Genomic DNA, 15,072 nt, shown 5'->3' on the forward strand with positions numbered 1-15,072 from the left:
ACCAGTGAGCCAGAAGTGACGATACAGTACACCAGACACACACACGGGGACATGGGGACGCAGGGACACACAGGAGAAGCACTGACTGAGAGGTTCAGGTCAGAGAACGCTTCCTGGATGTGAGAAGAGCTGAGTTTTGAAGAAGTTACTTGGTAATGGAAGGGAGGGATGGGCCTTCCATGGAGCACGCCATGTGCGCACGACTTGGAAACGAATTGACAGGCTCTCCCCATGGCCCCTGGGCGTCTGGCTCTACCAATCACCGCAGCTCACCTCCCTTCAGAGGCTCCAATCATCCCTCCCACAGGCCCCATTTCCAACTCCAAGCTTCACAGAAGCCAGGCTAGAACTTCAGGGAAGTTGTAAGGGAGGCTGGGAAAGTGGCTTGTATTCCAAATGTTTTCCTCCTCCCCTTGTTAGGGCAAGAATTATAAACAGAAGCAGATCCCTGTCATTTCTAGAACTTCCTGCAGGGGACCGGGCCAAGAAGATGGGACACTCAGCCACCCTCTCAGGTGAAACTAAATTCCAATCCTGAGACAATCTGGGATGTCCCAAACTTAGATGCCAGGCTCTTCGAGAAGTTGCTGAGAGCTACAGACAGCCTCCCTTAAACAGTAGCATAGACTTCATACACAACTTCGTACACTTTTAGGGGCTTTTCAGAGCCGCTGAAGCCAGTCCGGAGACACGGGGTTGAAGACTTCTGTTCTCCAGGGGAAAGTGGAGCTCCTGCCAGCTCTGCCCCACCACCCTGCTCCTGCCGCTCACCTGCCCGGCCCGTCTTGCTCAGGTATTTCTTCATCCGGTGGTTGTAAGGAAACACTGATGTGGTGGCCCCAATTTCTGCGCCCATGTTGCAGATTGTCGCCATGCCTAGAGGGAAATAGCCCATGGGGCTGGCTGAGCTGCTGGTGTGAGTTCCACATCTTCACACCAGGCAGCGGGCATCATTTCTGTCCTCGCTCACATGGCCACCTAGTGGCCAGCGGGCAGACTCCTCCCTTGTGTCCCAGGGTTAAAATGGGGGCCAGAGCTCAGTGTCCCGGCTCTCAGTGTAGCTGCCGGGTAGAGTGAAACGAACACAAGATTCAGCCCCTCCAAGCTGAGTCCTCGTTCTGGACCTGGCTGTCCTGCTCGGCGACTAGATGGCCACGTGTGCTGAAGGCTGACCTGGCCAGACTGCCCAGCTGTTACTATGCTCATTTTGCAGGTGAGGGAACTGGCTCAGAGGTCGGGCAGGCCATAAAGCAAATGCAGGTGCGACACTCGGGTCCAGGTCCACCTTCCTGGTATCCAGGCCTGCGCTCTCAGCCACAGCACGGTGCTGTATGGAAGTGTTTCTGGCTCCCACGTTTTCTAGCCGTGAGACCGGAATGACGTCCAATGTCTGGACCTCAGAGCCCCATGCAGCTGGTGAGACTTATAGATGTCCTAACTGCTATCAGGACACCGGCCTCACGGGGTTGCTGGGACAGTGTTTTGGGGTTTGTTATCAACTTCCTAACTGAGCAGTCAAAGGTGGTAAGGGCTACCTGTAAGAGTGGGCTCCCCCATGTCAGGAGGGGTACAAGGGCCAGCTGAACAGTCGCTCTGTGGGGTTACTGCAGGGCTGAGGCAGGCACCTGGCAGAGTCTGAACCAGACCATCTCTCAGGCTTATTCCAAGTCTCCTTGGATTTCTGCGGGCCCAAGGCCTTGAGGCCAGGTCCCCGGGAGGGATAAGCAGGAAGGGGCTGCTTCCTACCCGGACTTGGATGGTAACAGGTGACAGATGGTCTAATCCAAGGGAAGTGAGTGAGGCTCCAACTCCAGCCAGAGGAAGATGTGGAAACAGGGTTGCTTTGGGTGAAGCCCTGGCTAACCCCCATTCCCACCATCACCTCCAACCTCTCTGGAATTCTCTGGATCACTCCAGGCGGCCCAGGGTATGGCCAGAGCCCAACAGCAGAAGTAGGCTCGGCCCGTAACTCTGTGTGCTCCCAGGGAAGTCGTGTGCCCTACCTAAGGGCCTGGATCTCCTCCTGTGTGTAATGAGGATCTGGACTAACCACCGCCCCTCTGCCTCTAAGTGTCCATCCCAAGTCCCCAAGCCGATGGAACAGATCCTCAGGGGAAGGCCATTCACTGCTTCCATGGCTCAGCCACAGGCCCCATCAGGCCCCGTGCAGGGTGAGGGCCACGTCACGTGGCCACCTTCCTCACCAGTGCAGGAGATGGAGTCTACACCAGGCCCGTGGTACTCCACAATAGCGCCCGTGCCACCTTTCACTGTGAGGATTCCCGCCACCTTTAAGATCACATCTTTGGGTGAGGTCCAACCGGAGAGCGAGCCTGTCAGCTTCACACCAATCACCTGAACAGGAGGGGCAAGACAGCAATGATAGGCGCTGTGAGCTACATGCTCCGTTCCCACCAGGACTCTTACCTGCTGGGCTTCCCATTTCTGCTTGTTTATCTCTGCCTCCCTCCCCAAGAGGTTTGAGGCTGACCTATTTGCTCTTCCCTTTTGGGACCTACCTCTCCGATTCATCCCCACCAAACGCTCCCCTGCAGCCACCCCTGAGTGAGCCCTTCCCTACCCCTCACCTTGGGGCACTTCAGCTCCCAGGGGATCCCAGCCATGACGTCCACTGCATCAGCACCTCCAACTCCAATACAGATGGCCCCGAGGCCACCGCCATTGGGGGTGTGGGAATCGGTGCCAATCAGAAGAACGCCAGGGTATGCATAGTTTTCCAGGATAATCTGAAAAAGAATCCAAGATCTTAAGCTGGGTCATTCTCAGGTACTTCTCCAGGACGGGGCCTCTCCAGTGGGGCCCGGAAGAGCCAGAGACGGGAAACAGGTGGCCTGGCCTCAGGAAAAGCTCTGACAGTTCCTGCCTGTGTGACCCGAGCCTCTGAGTATCTCCCTGCACCTCAGCTTCCTCACCTGTTAGCACAGTAATGAGAACGCCCACACCAGCTTGACCCCAGACTGTGGCGAGAACCAGATGAACTGAGATATAAAACTGTGTCTTGTGACAGGCCTGGGGACAAGCATGAACACTGAATGGTGCTCCTGACGACAGTCCCTGCCTCGTGTGGCAGACATGTGGCATGTGCGCACCTGGCTTCTCACCACGACAGACATTTCTTTCATGAGCTGGCTCCAGCCCCCAGAGGAATCACAGGGCCAGGCCCCCACGGGAGCACCGGCCGTCAGCGTTTCTACTGCTGAACTGGAAAGGACAGGCGAGGTCTCCCACGCCTGAGGTGGGTGGCTCTGAGAACGGAAGTGGCTGGCTGAAGGAAAACGATAATTTGCCTCATCGCCCATCCCGTTTCCCAGTGCTCCCTTCTGAGGGAACACTTCTAGTTGGGAAGGCGCTGGCTGTGAGCATTTCCCCCAAAACATTCGATGGAGGTACAGGGTCAGCTGTCCCACGGTGGCCCTTCCCGCTTCCAGGCGCCCACGGGCCGAGCACTCTGAGAGCTGCAGGATCCCACCAGGAACGCCCCAGCCAGGAGCCCTGGGCCCTGGGTCTAAGTTCTGGCCCCGCCACCTACTGGTAGTTGTGGGCCTGAGGCAAGTCACTTCGCCTCTCCAAGCCTCGGTCTGACCTATGAAAAGTGGTACCCAGCTCACTGGATCATGTGGTGACGCAGTGGCACCACGTCCATTCAGCTGTATAGGAGTGCCTGGGAGACACGCTATTTTTATTCCTTTGCAGCAAAGGCCTGCATCTGAGTTTCTGCTGCTAACTTGTCAGATGGAATTATGCGCCCACCACACACATACGGATTTGGGAAGGACAAACAAGATGGAGGTGTGAAAGGCTCCATGAATGTCAGGACCGACTGAATGGCGGCAGGCTCCCTGGCCCATGACAGAAAGCCTAGGGCCTCTGCCCCGGGCTGGGCATCTGCCCAGCAGGCTAGCAAGGTGCGAGGGATCTTCTTCTCGGGAATGCAGAAAGTTAGGAAACCCGCTTCCTGCCCTGAACGTGGTAGCTAACTGGGAGAACAGGCCAACATAGAGGAAATTGCTAACAAAAACAACTGCTGGAGAGAACACTGGTTAACTGTTTCATTTCTCTAGGCCTCCTTGGCTCAGCCATGTACAAAGATTTAAAAGTAGTTCATCTCTAAAGCTCTTCAGGTTTGTAAGACTGAGCCGTGAAGGCCAAATACATGGAATTCCGTGTAACCCACGGTGTAGACCACAAGGGTGCTCCACACCCAGAAGGTACAGGCTAGTGCAGACCCAAGGAGTACAGAACGGGTCACCATGAAGCTGGCAGTTGACAGTGACCGCAGCGGTCAGCTGGATACGGCTGGTCCAAAGGGGAGGGGGTGATGGTGGGAGAAGTGTATTTTAGGCTGAACTAACACCTAGAATATAAAACTGGAAATTCAGCTGTCCATCTACACAGCGCACGTGTGAGTGCGCACACACGCACACACACACACACAGGACCTATTCTGTATGGACCTGGCCCTGGGCCCAGAGCAAGAGGAAAAAATAAGCACAGTCTTTGTCCCCACAGAACACACAGTCCAGCGGGACAAGCGCTCAGCACACACTGGGGTTATATTTTCAAGGGGTTCCACAGAGGATCACACAGGAGCGCCCCAATGCTGGGCACAGGGGAGGGCCGGGGGTAACCAGAGGGCAAAGATGTGGAGAAGATATGCCAGGGCGCTGGAGATGGAGGGAAAGGAGTTAAGCTTTGATCGGGGCATGGTGGATTAAAGCTTCCAATGGCCCAACATGGAGAGGGAGAGAAAAATAAAGCTGCATAGGATTGTATGATCCCTGAGAATTCTCTTTTTAAAGGAACAAATACATCAGGCCATGCTTAGCTGGTGGCGAGTGGCAAGTGTGAGGTGCCATCACTCACAGCCCCAAACTGGTCCGAGAGCTGCCAAAAAGGCCTGGGCATTTGTACTGAGGTGGAATGGGGGACACTTGGATTGGGGTGTCCTTCACAACAAAAGGCCAAGCTGGGTCCACCTGACTCCCTGGCCCTGCCACTGAGGCTTTTAGCCCCAGCAGACTGATGTGACCTGCCATTCGCAGGCAGCCCCTTCCTGGCAAGGGAGATGGTTTGAAAGGGCAGAGCAGTGATCCATGGGCTCTGGTTTCAGAGTGGGCCGTGCTGGGAGCCCACGGGGCCAGGTTACCGCCTGACTCAGCTCATCTTGAAGGAGGCCAGGGATAGAGCTGGGGAGAAGGGTCACCTTGGCAAGATGCACAGAGGCAGGTGCCACAAACACGACAGATGGCAAACGGCCACACAAACCAGTGCACATCCCACCAAGCACGTCAAAGGTTCTTTGATGAAAAGCTAAGTGCCTATCTCCCCAGAAACGTGCATATACACACTATCATAGAGACAAAAATTGATGACCAAGAGAAAACGCTATCGTTGGGAGAGTCCGGAAGAATTCCTTGCTGACCTGACCTATGGTACCTCCGTCCTACAAACCACCACAAGGGGCCAGGCACTGCGTGCCCCGAGGCGGAGGCCCCCCCCCCCAATGTGGCGGAGGCCGCGGAGCAGTCCAGCAGCACTGGTACCAGGGCCAGACTCCCAGATGCCAATCCTGGCCCCACTATCGGCCAGCTGGCTGTGCCTGGGCAAGCGGATTAACTTCTCGTGCCTCAGCGCCCTCGTTTGTAAGGCGTGGACAGTAAAACCACCCACCCCACAGGGTGGTGGCGAGCACTGCCGAGTGCTAAGTTGGTGCCTGGCACATGGCAGATGCTCATCAAGGGTTAGCTATCCACGCACAAGGTGTAACACTCGTGGAAAAACGCAGAACAAAAAAGAATACGATCCTATAATGCTTAGAAGAAGGTGTAACAAGAAACATGTCCAACTTAAAATGCTGGTTACCAAGGTGGTCAGAAGGGACTATTTAAATTTCTTACATGGAGAGTGAGAATGTACGCCTTGACACAATGAAAATTCCCTAAAAGGAAGGAGGAGGAGCCTACGGGCTGACTGAAATGGCATCCATTCCCTTCAGGTTCCTGAGCCAGGCCAGGAGGTGCTTTCGGGTTCCCTAAGGGCAGCCACCCCCACACCCCGCCACCCCAAAACAGGCCAAGCCCTGCTGTACCTGGTGAATGATTCCAGAGCCAGGCTTCCAGAAGCCCACGCCATACTTGGCACCTGCCGTTGCCAGGAAATTGTACACTTCTTGGTTTATGTCCTATTGAGACAAATCAATAACCAGAGCGTTAGTAACACAGTCTGAGTCTGGGATGACCCTTGCTCATGCCCTCCTCCCTCCCAGCCACCTCCCGTGTCTCTGAAATGCTGGCACCGTGAAGACAGGCCCTCTCCTTCTGCAAAGAAATCCAAAAGGGCCTGGATACTGGCCCACAGTCTCGGCTGGCAGGCCCAGGAGAAAAACAAGGGAGCAGAGACAGAGCCCCAGTTCTGGGACTCCTGGCCACAGAATGTGTCCAGAACAAGTTCCTTCTCTACCCTGGGTCTCAGTTTCCTTATTTGTAGAAGGAACCGGGCGACCTCATCTCCAAGGGGCCCTCTGGCACTCAGTCCTCCAGGGCCAGCCGTGGAGGGCACATGACCGCAGAACTGTGGTGCTGCTTCTCTGTCTGAGCCTTGGGTGCTTCATCCATAATCCTGGGACGTTTACGGAATGCCCACTGTGGAAATGGCATCACGCTAAACATGCTCACAACCCATCCCGAGGGAGAGGGGTACTGTCCTCAAGCCCATTTCACAGACGCAAAAACAGAGGCCCAGAGGTAAAACACTTTGCTGCAGATCCCAGAGTTAAACAGGGAAGTCAGGGCTTAAAACCAGGCCAGTCCAACCCCAAAGCCCAAGTGTTATATTCTAACATAAAATAATGCCGCCTCCCTACAGGGAGGAGGACGCCAGACCACATCTCAGAACACCTAGACCAGCCTGTGGGTGTCGTAGGTGCTCCATTCTTGGTAATATGTTTGATGGGCCCACATGAAAGACTGTTAAGTGGACCATGTTCTAAAATGGAAGTTTCAACAAAACAATGTCTAATTCCAAGGCAGATTCCTCAGGGGGTGGGGCAGGCTTCCCAGCACACTAATGTGAGGCCAGAGTTTATCTGGAAGCCATGGCATGGCCCTGGACAGGTGAGACCCCAGTGACAAAAGGGATAGGAACACAGAGTCCCAAAGGAGGAATGAGGAAATGAGACCTGCCAGCCTCTGGGCATGGGAGAGCTATGCTCCAAGGCAGAGGAGGGACTGTCAGCTCTCCTGGGTCCTCAAATAAAACACCCTCAAGACCACGCAACCCCCTTCGCCTAAACTCCAGACCAAACATACAGTCTTCTGACGGCCCCCTTGATTATCCCAGGTGAGAAAATGGCAGACAAAGAACTTGGGTCCCAAACCTCTTTCCGATTAATTACTGATATACTGGCGTTTTCATTTACAAATCAATCACTCATAAAGCTGGTACCAAGGGCAGGAGGCAGGTGGTTGTGTGTTTGGTACGTGTGTCTGTGTGCATTGGAGAAGAGGCAGTGTGTGGCCCCAGAGTGCTGGGTGCAGCAGGGTCTCGGCCTGAACCTAGCTTAGATCCCTCTCTGGCTAATGTGTGACCCTGGACAGGTCATTCTGCCCCTCTAGGCCCCACCCATAGGAACTGGCCATCTCCCTCCCCTATTTAAACCCTTCCGTGACTCCTAGGAGCTGCCCATGGCCCTGCAGCTGCCCCGCCCACCTCACACCACCTCCCCTCCACACAGAGTCCAGCACACAGGCCCCTCCAATCCTACAAATGCATCAAGTTGCTTCCTGCCTTGGGGCCTTCATGTACACTGTTCTCTCTAGAATGTTCTTCCTGCAGTTAACATCAACTAATCTGCGCAGGCCTCAGTTTACATGTCACACCCTCAGAGGCTGTCCTTTCCCCACCAAAGTCTAAATTAGATGCTTTTAAAGTAATCTCAGAGTCCTGAGCGTTCCCTTCCTAACGGGTATATATATACAAGTTGGCAATTACCTATGTATTTGTGTGACTGTTTAGCTCTGTCTCCTAGACTCTAAGAGCCATGAAGGCAGCGCCCATCTGTCTTGTTCACACCCAATTCCCTCGCCCCTAGCAGGGATAAACATTTGTCAGGTAAATGACGGAAAGAGCTCTGAAATCCTATGATGCGTTGACTCCCGTCTCCAGAAGGTAGATTCTGAATCCATAGAGTTAGGGGAAGGCCAGACCCTGACGGCGGTGGCCCTGCTGTGAGCAGTCAGTCACCCCAAGGACAGAAGGGGCCCCAGTTCCTGGCCACACCCTGTTCCCGGCACCAGAGGAGCCCTGGAATGTTACCATCACCACTGCTGCTGCCATGGAAACCACCGGCCAGCAGGCTGGGAAAAAGAGCCACTGTACAACCAGGGCACGAACAGGCGGGCCAGGGTGGGCAGACAGGGCTTGAATGGGAAAGCTGCCCCGAACGTTTCCCATGGGTCTGGGGCTGTCCGAGCTCGGCCGACCCTGGGAGTCGGAGCACTTTCAATTGCATGCCCCACGCTGTGCCCAGCAGCTCAGGCCCTGCCAGCATTCAGCTCCTGCCAACAGCCCCCATGAGGGGTGCCCACTTCCAATGCAGGGGGTGGGGAGGGCGGAGGCCCAGAGCTGGGAGAGACCTGCTGCTGCCAAGAACGAGCACACACAGAGGTGCCACGAGCAGAGCCTGGGGAAGGGGCAGGGATCTGGCTTCCTAAGGAGGTGTGGGGGGGATTCAGAGTGGCACACAGCCCCTTCTACCTCATTAAGCAAAGCTCACAGAAGAGGAAAGCCCCCAAAGGAGGCCAGTCAGTAAGAGAGCGCCCTCCAGAGGGAGCCGGGACCTGGGTCTGGCCCCCACGCCGCTGTGGGACTCGACCGCTGGACTTGGCCACCTCAAATTCAAACTATTGCCATCCCTTCCAGGGTCTTCTGGGGTCAGATGAGAACGTGAGCGAGCACACACGTGATGCTGGCAGGAAGGGAGATTTAACCTACCGTCTAGAGAGCACCCGGCAACAGGTACCAGACCTGACGTCTGCATCGTTTTTCTAACGTAACAGAAAAAGTACCAGAGATAAATAGCTGCAGTGTGGTAAAATTAAGGATGATTTTGGTGTTTTTAGGCTTTCTCTATATTTTCCAACATCTTCACAATGAGCAAATGATACTTTTAGAATTAGAAAAGTACAAAAACAAACAAAAAAAGACCACACCAAAGAAAGAGTCCTTTAGAATTTGGAGGCCATACCTAGTTTGAGGGCTTTGCCTCTTATCCCATGTCACACCCACTGTCCCCCCATGCCACCTTCAGCTCACCTTGGCACGACGCAGGTCCTTCTCACCCCCGAGCTGGGCCTCGATGAGATGGTCACAGTGGATGGTGGATGGCACAGCCACCTTGGGCAACCCACTGCTGATGAACTGCAGCATGGCCATCTGGGCTGTGGCGTCCTGCATGGCCACGCGGTCGGGCCGCAGCCGCAGGTACGTCTTGCCCCGCTCAATCTCCTGGTTGGCTGGGTCATCCAGGTGCCCATACACAATCTTCTCCGACAGGGTCAGAGGCCGGTTCAACCTGGGGAAAGCGAGAGGGATTGCCTGGTACCGTCTGCACAATCCCCTGCCCACCACAACCACTCCCTCTCTGTGCAAATGGCAACCCTCACAGAGGGCAGGGAGATGGGACCTTCACTCCACGAGAGTGGGGACACATCGGTCCTGCTCACTGTGGCACCTCCAGCACATGGCACAGCGCCCAGCATTCACTTAGGTGCTCCAAAATTACTTGACAAATAAGTGAATGACAGTACCACAAGAGGTCGCAGAGTTTTGGGGGTTTTATTAAGGATATTTGCTTTTTCAACATATTAACTGCTATTATGAGCATATATGACATGTATTTCTCACCACTTAATTCTCATTGTAGCCTTGTCACTTAAGAAAACAACCAAGAGGGAATGGAGGCTCAGCAGGGTGCTGTTAACAGCTCCAGTTTGCAGCCAGAGAGTCTCACCTTGAACCCTCTACTTCTCTCCTTCCATGAATGTCTCCCCTGTGCCATCAGCCCAACCTGCCCCGCCCTCCACCCACAGCCTCCGCCTCAGATGTTGGAGGCCTCCTTACCCTACTCTGCTAAAGCGTCGCTCTCACCCCATTATGAGACGTGGCTGCCAGCTCTCAAGAACAGAAACCCACATCACCTCCTCTAGCCTCTCACCGGTCCCCCTCTTTCCAGACCCCATTTCCTTGCAGGTCCCACCGCTCCCTTCCTCATTACGGCCAAAATGGCAGCCCAAGTCTGACCTTGGGGAGGGGCAGCCCCTGCCAGGACTAAACGGCTTCCTCCTCCGCCCCTGTAGACTGAGGTCAGAGAGGGCCAACTCTCACCCACCCTGAGGCACCCTGCTGTCCACAGCACAGCAGCCGCCCCTCTTCCTGCCCCAGCAGCCCTGGCAGGACCTCACACTCTGCCTCCCCCGACTCCTGGCTTAGGCCACAGCTGAGCCTCTTGTAAGGGGCAGAGCTCCCCTTACACCCCATACGCCAAGAAAAGAAAGTATCAGACTAGGAGTCGGAGGCTCTGAGTCCGGGTCTGGACCCTATTACTCAACCCACTGTGTATCACATAAGCAACTGCCCTTTGCAGGCAGCTCACCAACCTGTCTCTCAAGTCCAAGGCTTCGACTGGAACGAGATCACAGACAGCTCTTACAGTCAAACAGCGTTACAGAGGTATAATTGGCATGCAATAAACCGCACATATTGAAAGCATACACTTTGATAAACCTTGACATATGTATACACCTGTGAAATTATCCCCACAATCAAGATAAGAAACGTATCCATCACCCCCAAGTTTCCTTGTGCTCGCCCTCCCGCCCCCATCCCCAGGCAACAGATCTGCTGTCGCTGGTTCGATCACAGCCCTTCCTTTTCACTCAGCATTGCTCTAAGCACTTTCATGTATATGACTCATTTTATCCTCACAACACAGATGAGAAAACTGCATCAGTAAGGGGGCCTACTTGCCCCTGCTCTCTCAGTAACACCTGGGAACGTAGGGGCCCAGCCCGTGTAAGTGCTCCATCATTAGCATTATTCTCATCAGCAGGATGACTCCACTGGGGAAGCAGAGAAACTTCCTTCTGCTGGCCTGGGTTCCACCCCTCACTCCCAAGTTTACCTAAGCCCTGGAGAGCAAAAGTTCCCTAGGGTGCTGGCTCTGTGGACAACAGCAGAGTAACTGGCGATTCGGAAAATCTCTAGTTTTGCTGTCATGAGAACCCTGAATAAAAATAGTGCTGGCCTGAGGTACAGCCTGCCCCCTTTTGTGGCAGCATCTCTGAGGCTGGTGTACTGGAAGTGACTCATTGCACGGAGCACAGCCCCTCTTTCTGTGCCCCAGGGGAGATGAAAAATAGCACATGGGCTTTAAAACCAAAGACCTTGACAGCAAATGCGGAAGTCGTATAAAAAAAGCCTGACGATGACAAAAGCCTAAGGACAGTTCATCGTCACATTTCCTTAAGGATTAACTGAGGATGGCAAAATGGGTCCTCTATGTCCCTCTGTCCCTCTGCTTCACCGAGTACAAAGAGAGCCAGTACCCAGGGACAGCTCTGGGTCCCTTCTATCATGGACACAGAATGGAGGGAGAGTCCCCTGGCAAGTGCCCTGGCCTTCTGAAACATTCTTAAATCTGTTTTAGTCCACTGTGTCTTTTTAGAACCACCTCACTCCAGCCTTGTCTCTCTATCTCAAGGTTCTCAACCACGACACCACCGACAGTTTGAGCTGGGGAGTCTTTGCTGTGGGGCTGTTTTCTGCACTGGAGGGTGGTCGGTAGTATCCCTAACCTCTACCCACTAGGTGACAGTAAACCACCCCCCACCCTGAGTTATGACAACCAAAAATGTCTCCAGACATTTTCCCCAGGGCACAAAATCAACACCCGCCCTCTCCCACCCGGTGAGAACCCCTGCTCTGTGGCAACAATGAAAATGGAACATCCCTTATCTGTCCTGACCTGGAAAATGCTGACAGCTATTGGACTTTTCTGGTTCACACAGGGTTGCAATAAATAGGCAAAGGAAATATTTTTTGGTTAATTTTACTGATGTAATTAAAACCAAACAAAATCCCCAGTAACTTAGACGGTAGTTTGGGTTTTGTTTTTAACTTTTAAAATTTATTTAAGTATGTTTTTCCAGGACCATCAGCTCAAGTCAAGTAGTTGTCTCAACCTAATTGTGGAGGGCACAGCTCACAATGGCCCATGTGGGTATCGAACCAGCAACCTTGTTAAGAGCACTGCACTCTAACCAACTGAGCGACAGCCGCCCCAGTTTGGGTTAATTTTTTTAAAGCAAAGACTAAAAGGTGAGTAATACTCTTTGTTGAGTTGTTTCAAAGCAAACTTCTGTTAACCTCCTCCCGAGCATGGTGAAGAGCTAGGCGGACGTGTTTTGCAGACTAAAGCAGAGTCCATAATTTTCCCACTGAGCTGCGGTCTGAGAGTGCCAAGAATAAATAAAATGTTTCCTGGGGGAAAAAATGTTGGAATAAGGTCCCGTATCAATAGGGACAGTGGTTTGCCACCCTGACTACACATTCGAACCAGCTGGGAAGCTGGCCAGTGCTCCCCACATTTTGATGAGGGGAGGCCGTTGGACTGCAGATTCTGTGGGTTATGTGGGGCCTGAGGTTCTGCACCGCTGCCCAGCTCTCCAGGGAGGCCCACGTGGCAGATCCGTGGACATTTTGAGGAGTAAGGCCTACACCCCAGGAATCGGAAGTGCTGGTGGTTTTAAACGCATCCCAGCTGGTTCTAACATGCAGTAGCCTCGATGAAACCCACAAGAATGCTGGAGCTGACACTGGGAGGCACTGGGGCCAGACAGACCCGGGCTTGAGGTTGAGGCAGGCTATTTCCCTAACCTTACATTTGATTTTCTTACCTGCAAAATGGGGAGTGGGGTAACAACTACACCCCACTTGGACACCTAGCTCCTATGAGTACGGCTACCCTTAACAAACACACACAGGTCCTCACGACAATTAGCTGAAGCACGCTGGAAGCTGCTGGAGATAAAGACTAACACAGTCCTGACCCTTAGAACGGGAGTGAGGACACCAGTAAAGGGGCAAACTGTGGCCGTAGAGGCGTGTGCATAGTGGCTAGAGTACTGGACAAGGGCATGGAGTCAAGGCCCCCCCCACTCACTGTGTGGCCTTAGGCAAGTTGCTTTTCCACCTGTAGCTGACCCTTAGCTGTAAAATGGGTATACTCCTATGTGCTCTCACTTACTCGCCAGGTTACTGTCACCAGGTGGGCAGTTCCAGGAGCAGGAGCCCTCTGGCGCCAGCATCCAGGCCTGGCATACAGAACAGCAGTGCAAAGATGGCTGCTATTTTACCAAAAGAAGGCCCGCCCAAAAGATATGCTCTCCTCTGGGTCTACATACACTACAGAGGAGACAGATATTTCTTCGGCCACGGGGCCTAGTGGATCACAGAGGGCTGGCCCAGGGTCAGCAGTCTGTCCTGGAAAGGGTGCCAAGGAGGGTGAGGTCACAGCACCCGTCTCGCAGATCTTCCCTATGGCCCATGCCGCCAGTCTTCTTGATAACAGAGTTTTCCCTGGCAGAGAGGGCAGAAGGTCCCCCAGCAACCTGGAAGGCCTTTCCTCAGCAGGGACCTCTGTACTGAATGATCCTGCCACCATCATCAGCCGGCCTTCATCAAGCACCCCCCCGCTGCCTGAAAGCGGCAGGTAGCAGAAGCGGCCCCCTGGGCCGTCCCCGTAGCTCCGCCCGGCAGCCTTACCGTTTGCGAACAATGTTAATGTTCTTCTCTAGCAGGTCGTAGCGGATGTAGTCATTGGGCTCAAAGTGGCTCATGGCCACCTTGGCCCGTTGGCACAAGACTGAGGCCACATGGTACTGCCGCACACCCAGGGCTTTCTGCAAAAAAAAGACAACAGCAACTGTCAATGGAGGACTTCGTGTGGTCCACCCCTGAGGGACAGCTCAGGGTGGTGAAAAAGGAATTACAGAGTCAAGAGCGATGCAGTGACTGCAGCCTCAGTTTCTTCATCTGAGGCATACAAATGACATAGCAGACACAGGAACACAGCCTGTGGTAGCAGAAAGGGCCAGAGATTTGTAGTCAGACTTACTGGGATCAAAGTCAAGTTCTTTCAGCTCAAGAAAACCCCCCATCATTTGAGCCCCAGAGATGGGGAATGGGCTATAAGCAGCTCTACTGATCACACGGTTACTAGGAAGGTTCAATGAGGACGTACATGAAAGTTCTCATTAAGCTGTTTAAGTTGGAGCTGCTTTTCTACCTGCATTGTAAGTTCCTTGAGGGTTTGGCTCAAGCTTTGTCTTATCTCTGTATCTAGACTACCTGGCACATATTAGAGATTTGACAAATAACTGTTGAATAGATGGAAGAATGAAGGAGGGGAAACCTTCCTTCAAGGGGATGCTTCTCATCCCTTTCACAGGTGGTGCCTAAGTCTCCTCCCCTTGAACCTGCAGCAGACTTACTTCTGATGGATAGAAAGTGGCACAGGCGAGCCTGTGTGACCTCCGAGGCTAAGTCACAAAAAAGATAGCATCTGCCTAGCTCTCTTTTTCTTTGACCGCTCTGGGGGAAGACGGTCACCATGGTAAGACATGGAAGCAGTCCAGGAAGAGGCCCACCTGGAGAGGAACAGCGGCCTCTTGCCAATAACCAGTACCGCCTTGCCCTGCATGCGAGCAAGCCATCTTACAAGCGAGTGGCCCAACCCCAGCATTCAGCCAACCGCTGCCTGGCTGACATCTGGACGGCAATTTCTTGAGCGAACCACCCAGCCAAACCGCTCCCTAATTCCTGAACCACAGAAACTGAGCCAGAAATGTTTATTGTTGTTTTAAGCCTCTGAGTTTGAGGGCAACCATCTGTTATGCAGGAACAGATAAATGATTGTTATGACAGGGCCTGTGTTTGTTAATTTTAAACTGTGGATGACAACCTTCACAGGGTACATTGTGACCAGAGAAGAAT

The 15,072-nt window shown here is 53.5% G+C and overlaps 1 protein-coding gene across 1 annotated transcript in view; it reads right to left on the reverse strand.

Moving 5' to 3' along the window:
• ACO2 (aconitase 2) overlaps window positions 1–15,072 on the reverse strand; it is a 41,126-nt gene that overhangs the window by 8,281 nt on the left and 17,773 nt on the right. The window contains exons 2-7 of the mRNA XM_081059401.1: window positions 13,843–13,979; window positions 9,334–9,592; window positions 6,110–6,202; window positions 2,589–2,747; window positions 2,205–2,355; window positions 772–876 (exon numbers count right to left, since the gene is read on the reverse strand). Coding sequence (XP_080915527.1) covers window positions 772–876; window positions 2,205–2,355; window positions 2,589–2,747; window positions 6,110–6,202; window positions 9,334–9,592; window positions 13,843–13,979 — 904 coding nt within the window. The remainder of the gene's footprint in view (window positions 1–771; window positions 877–2,204; window positions 2,356–2,588; window positions 2,748–6,109; window positions 6,203–9,333; window positions 9,593–13,842; window positions 13,980–15,072) is intronic.

This window comes from Rhinolophus hipposideros (assembly GCF_964194185.1).
Source record: "Rhinolophus hipposideros genome assembly, chromosome: 9".
In the NCBI taxonomy this organism is placed as follows: domain Eukaryota; kingdom Metazoa; phylum Chordata; class Mammalia; order Chiroptera; family Rhinolophidae; genus Rhinolophus; species Rhinolophus hipposideros.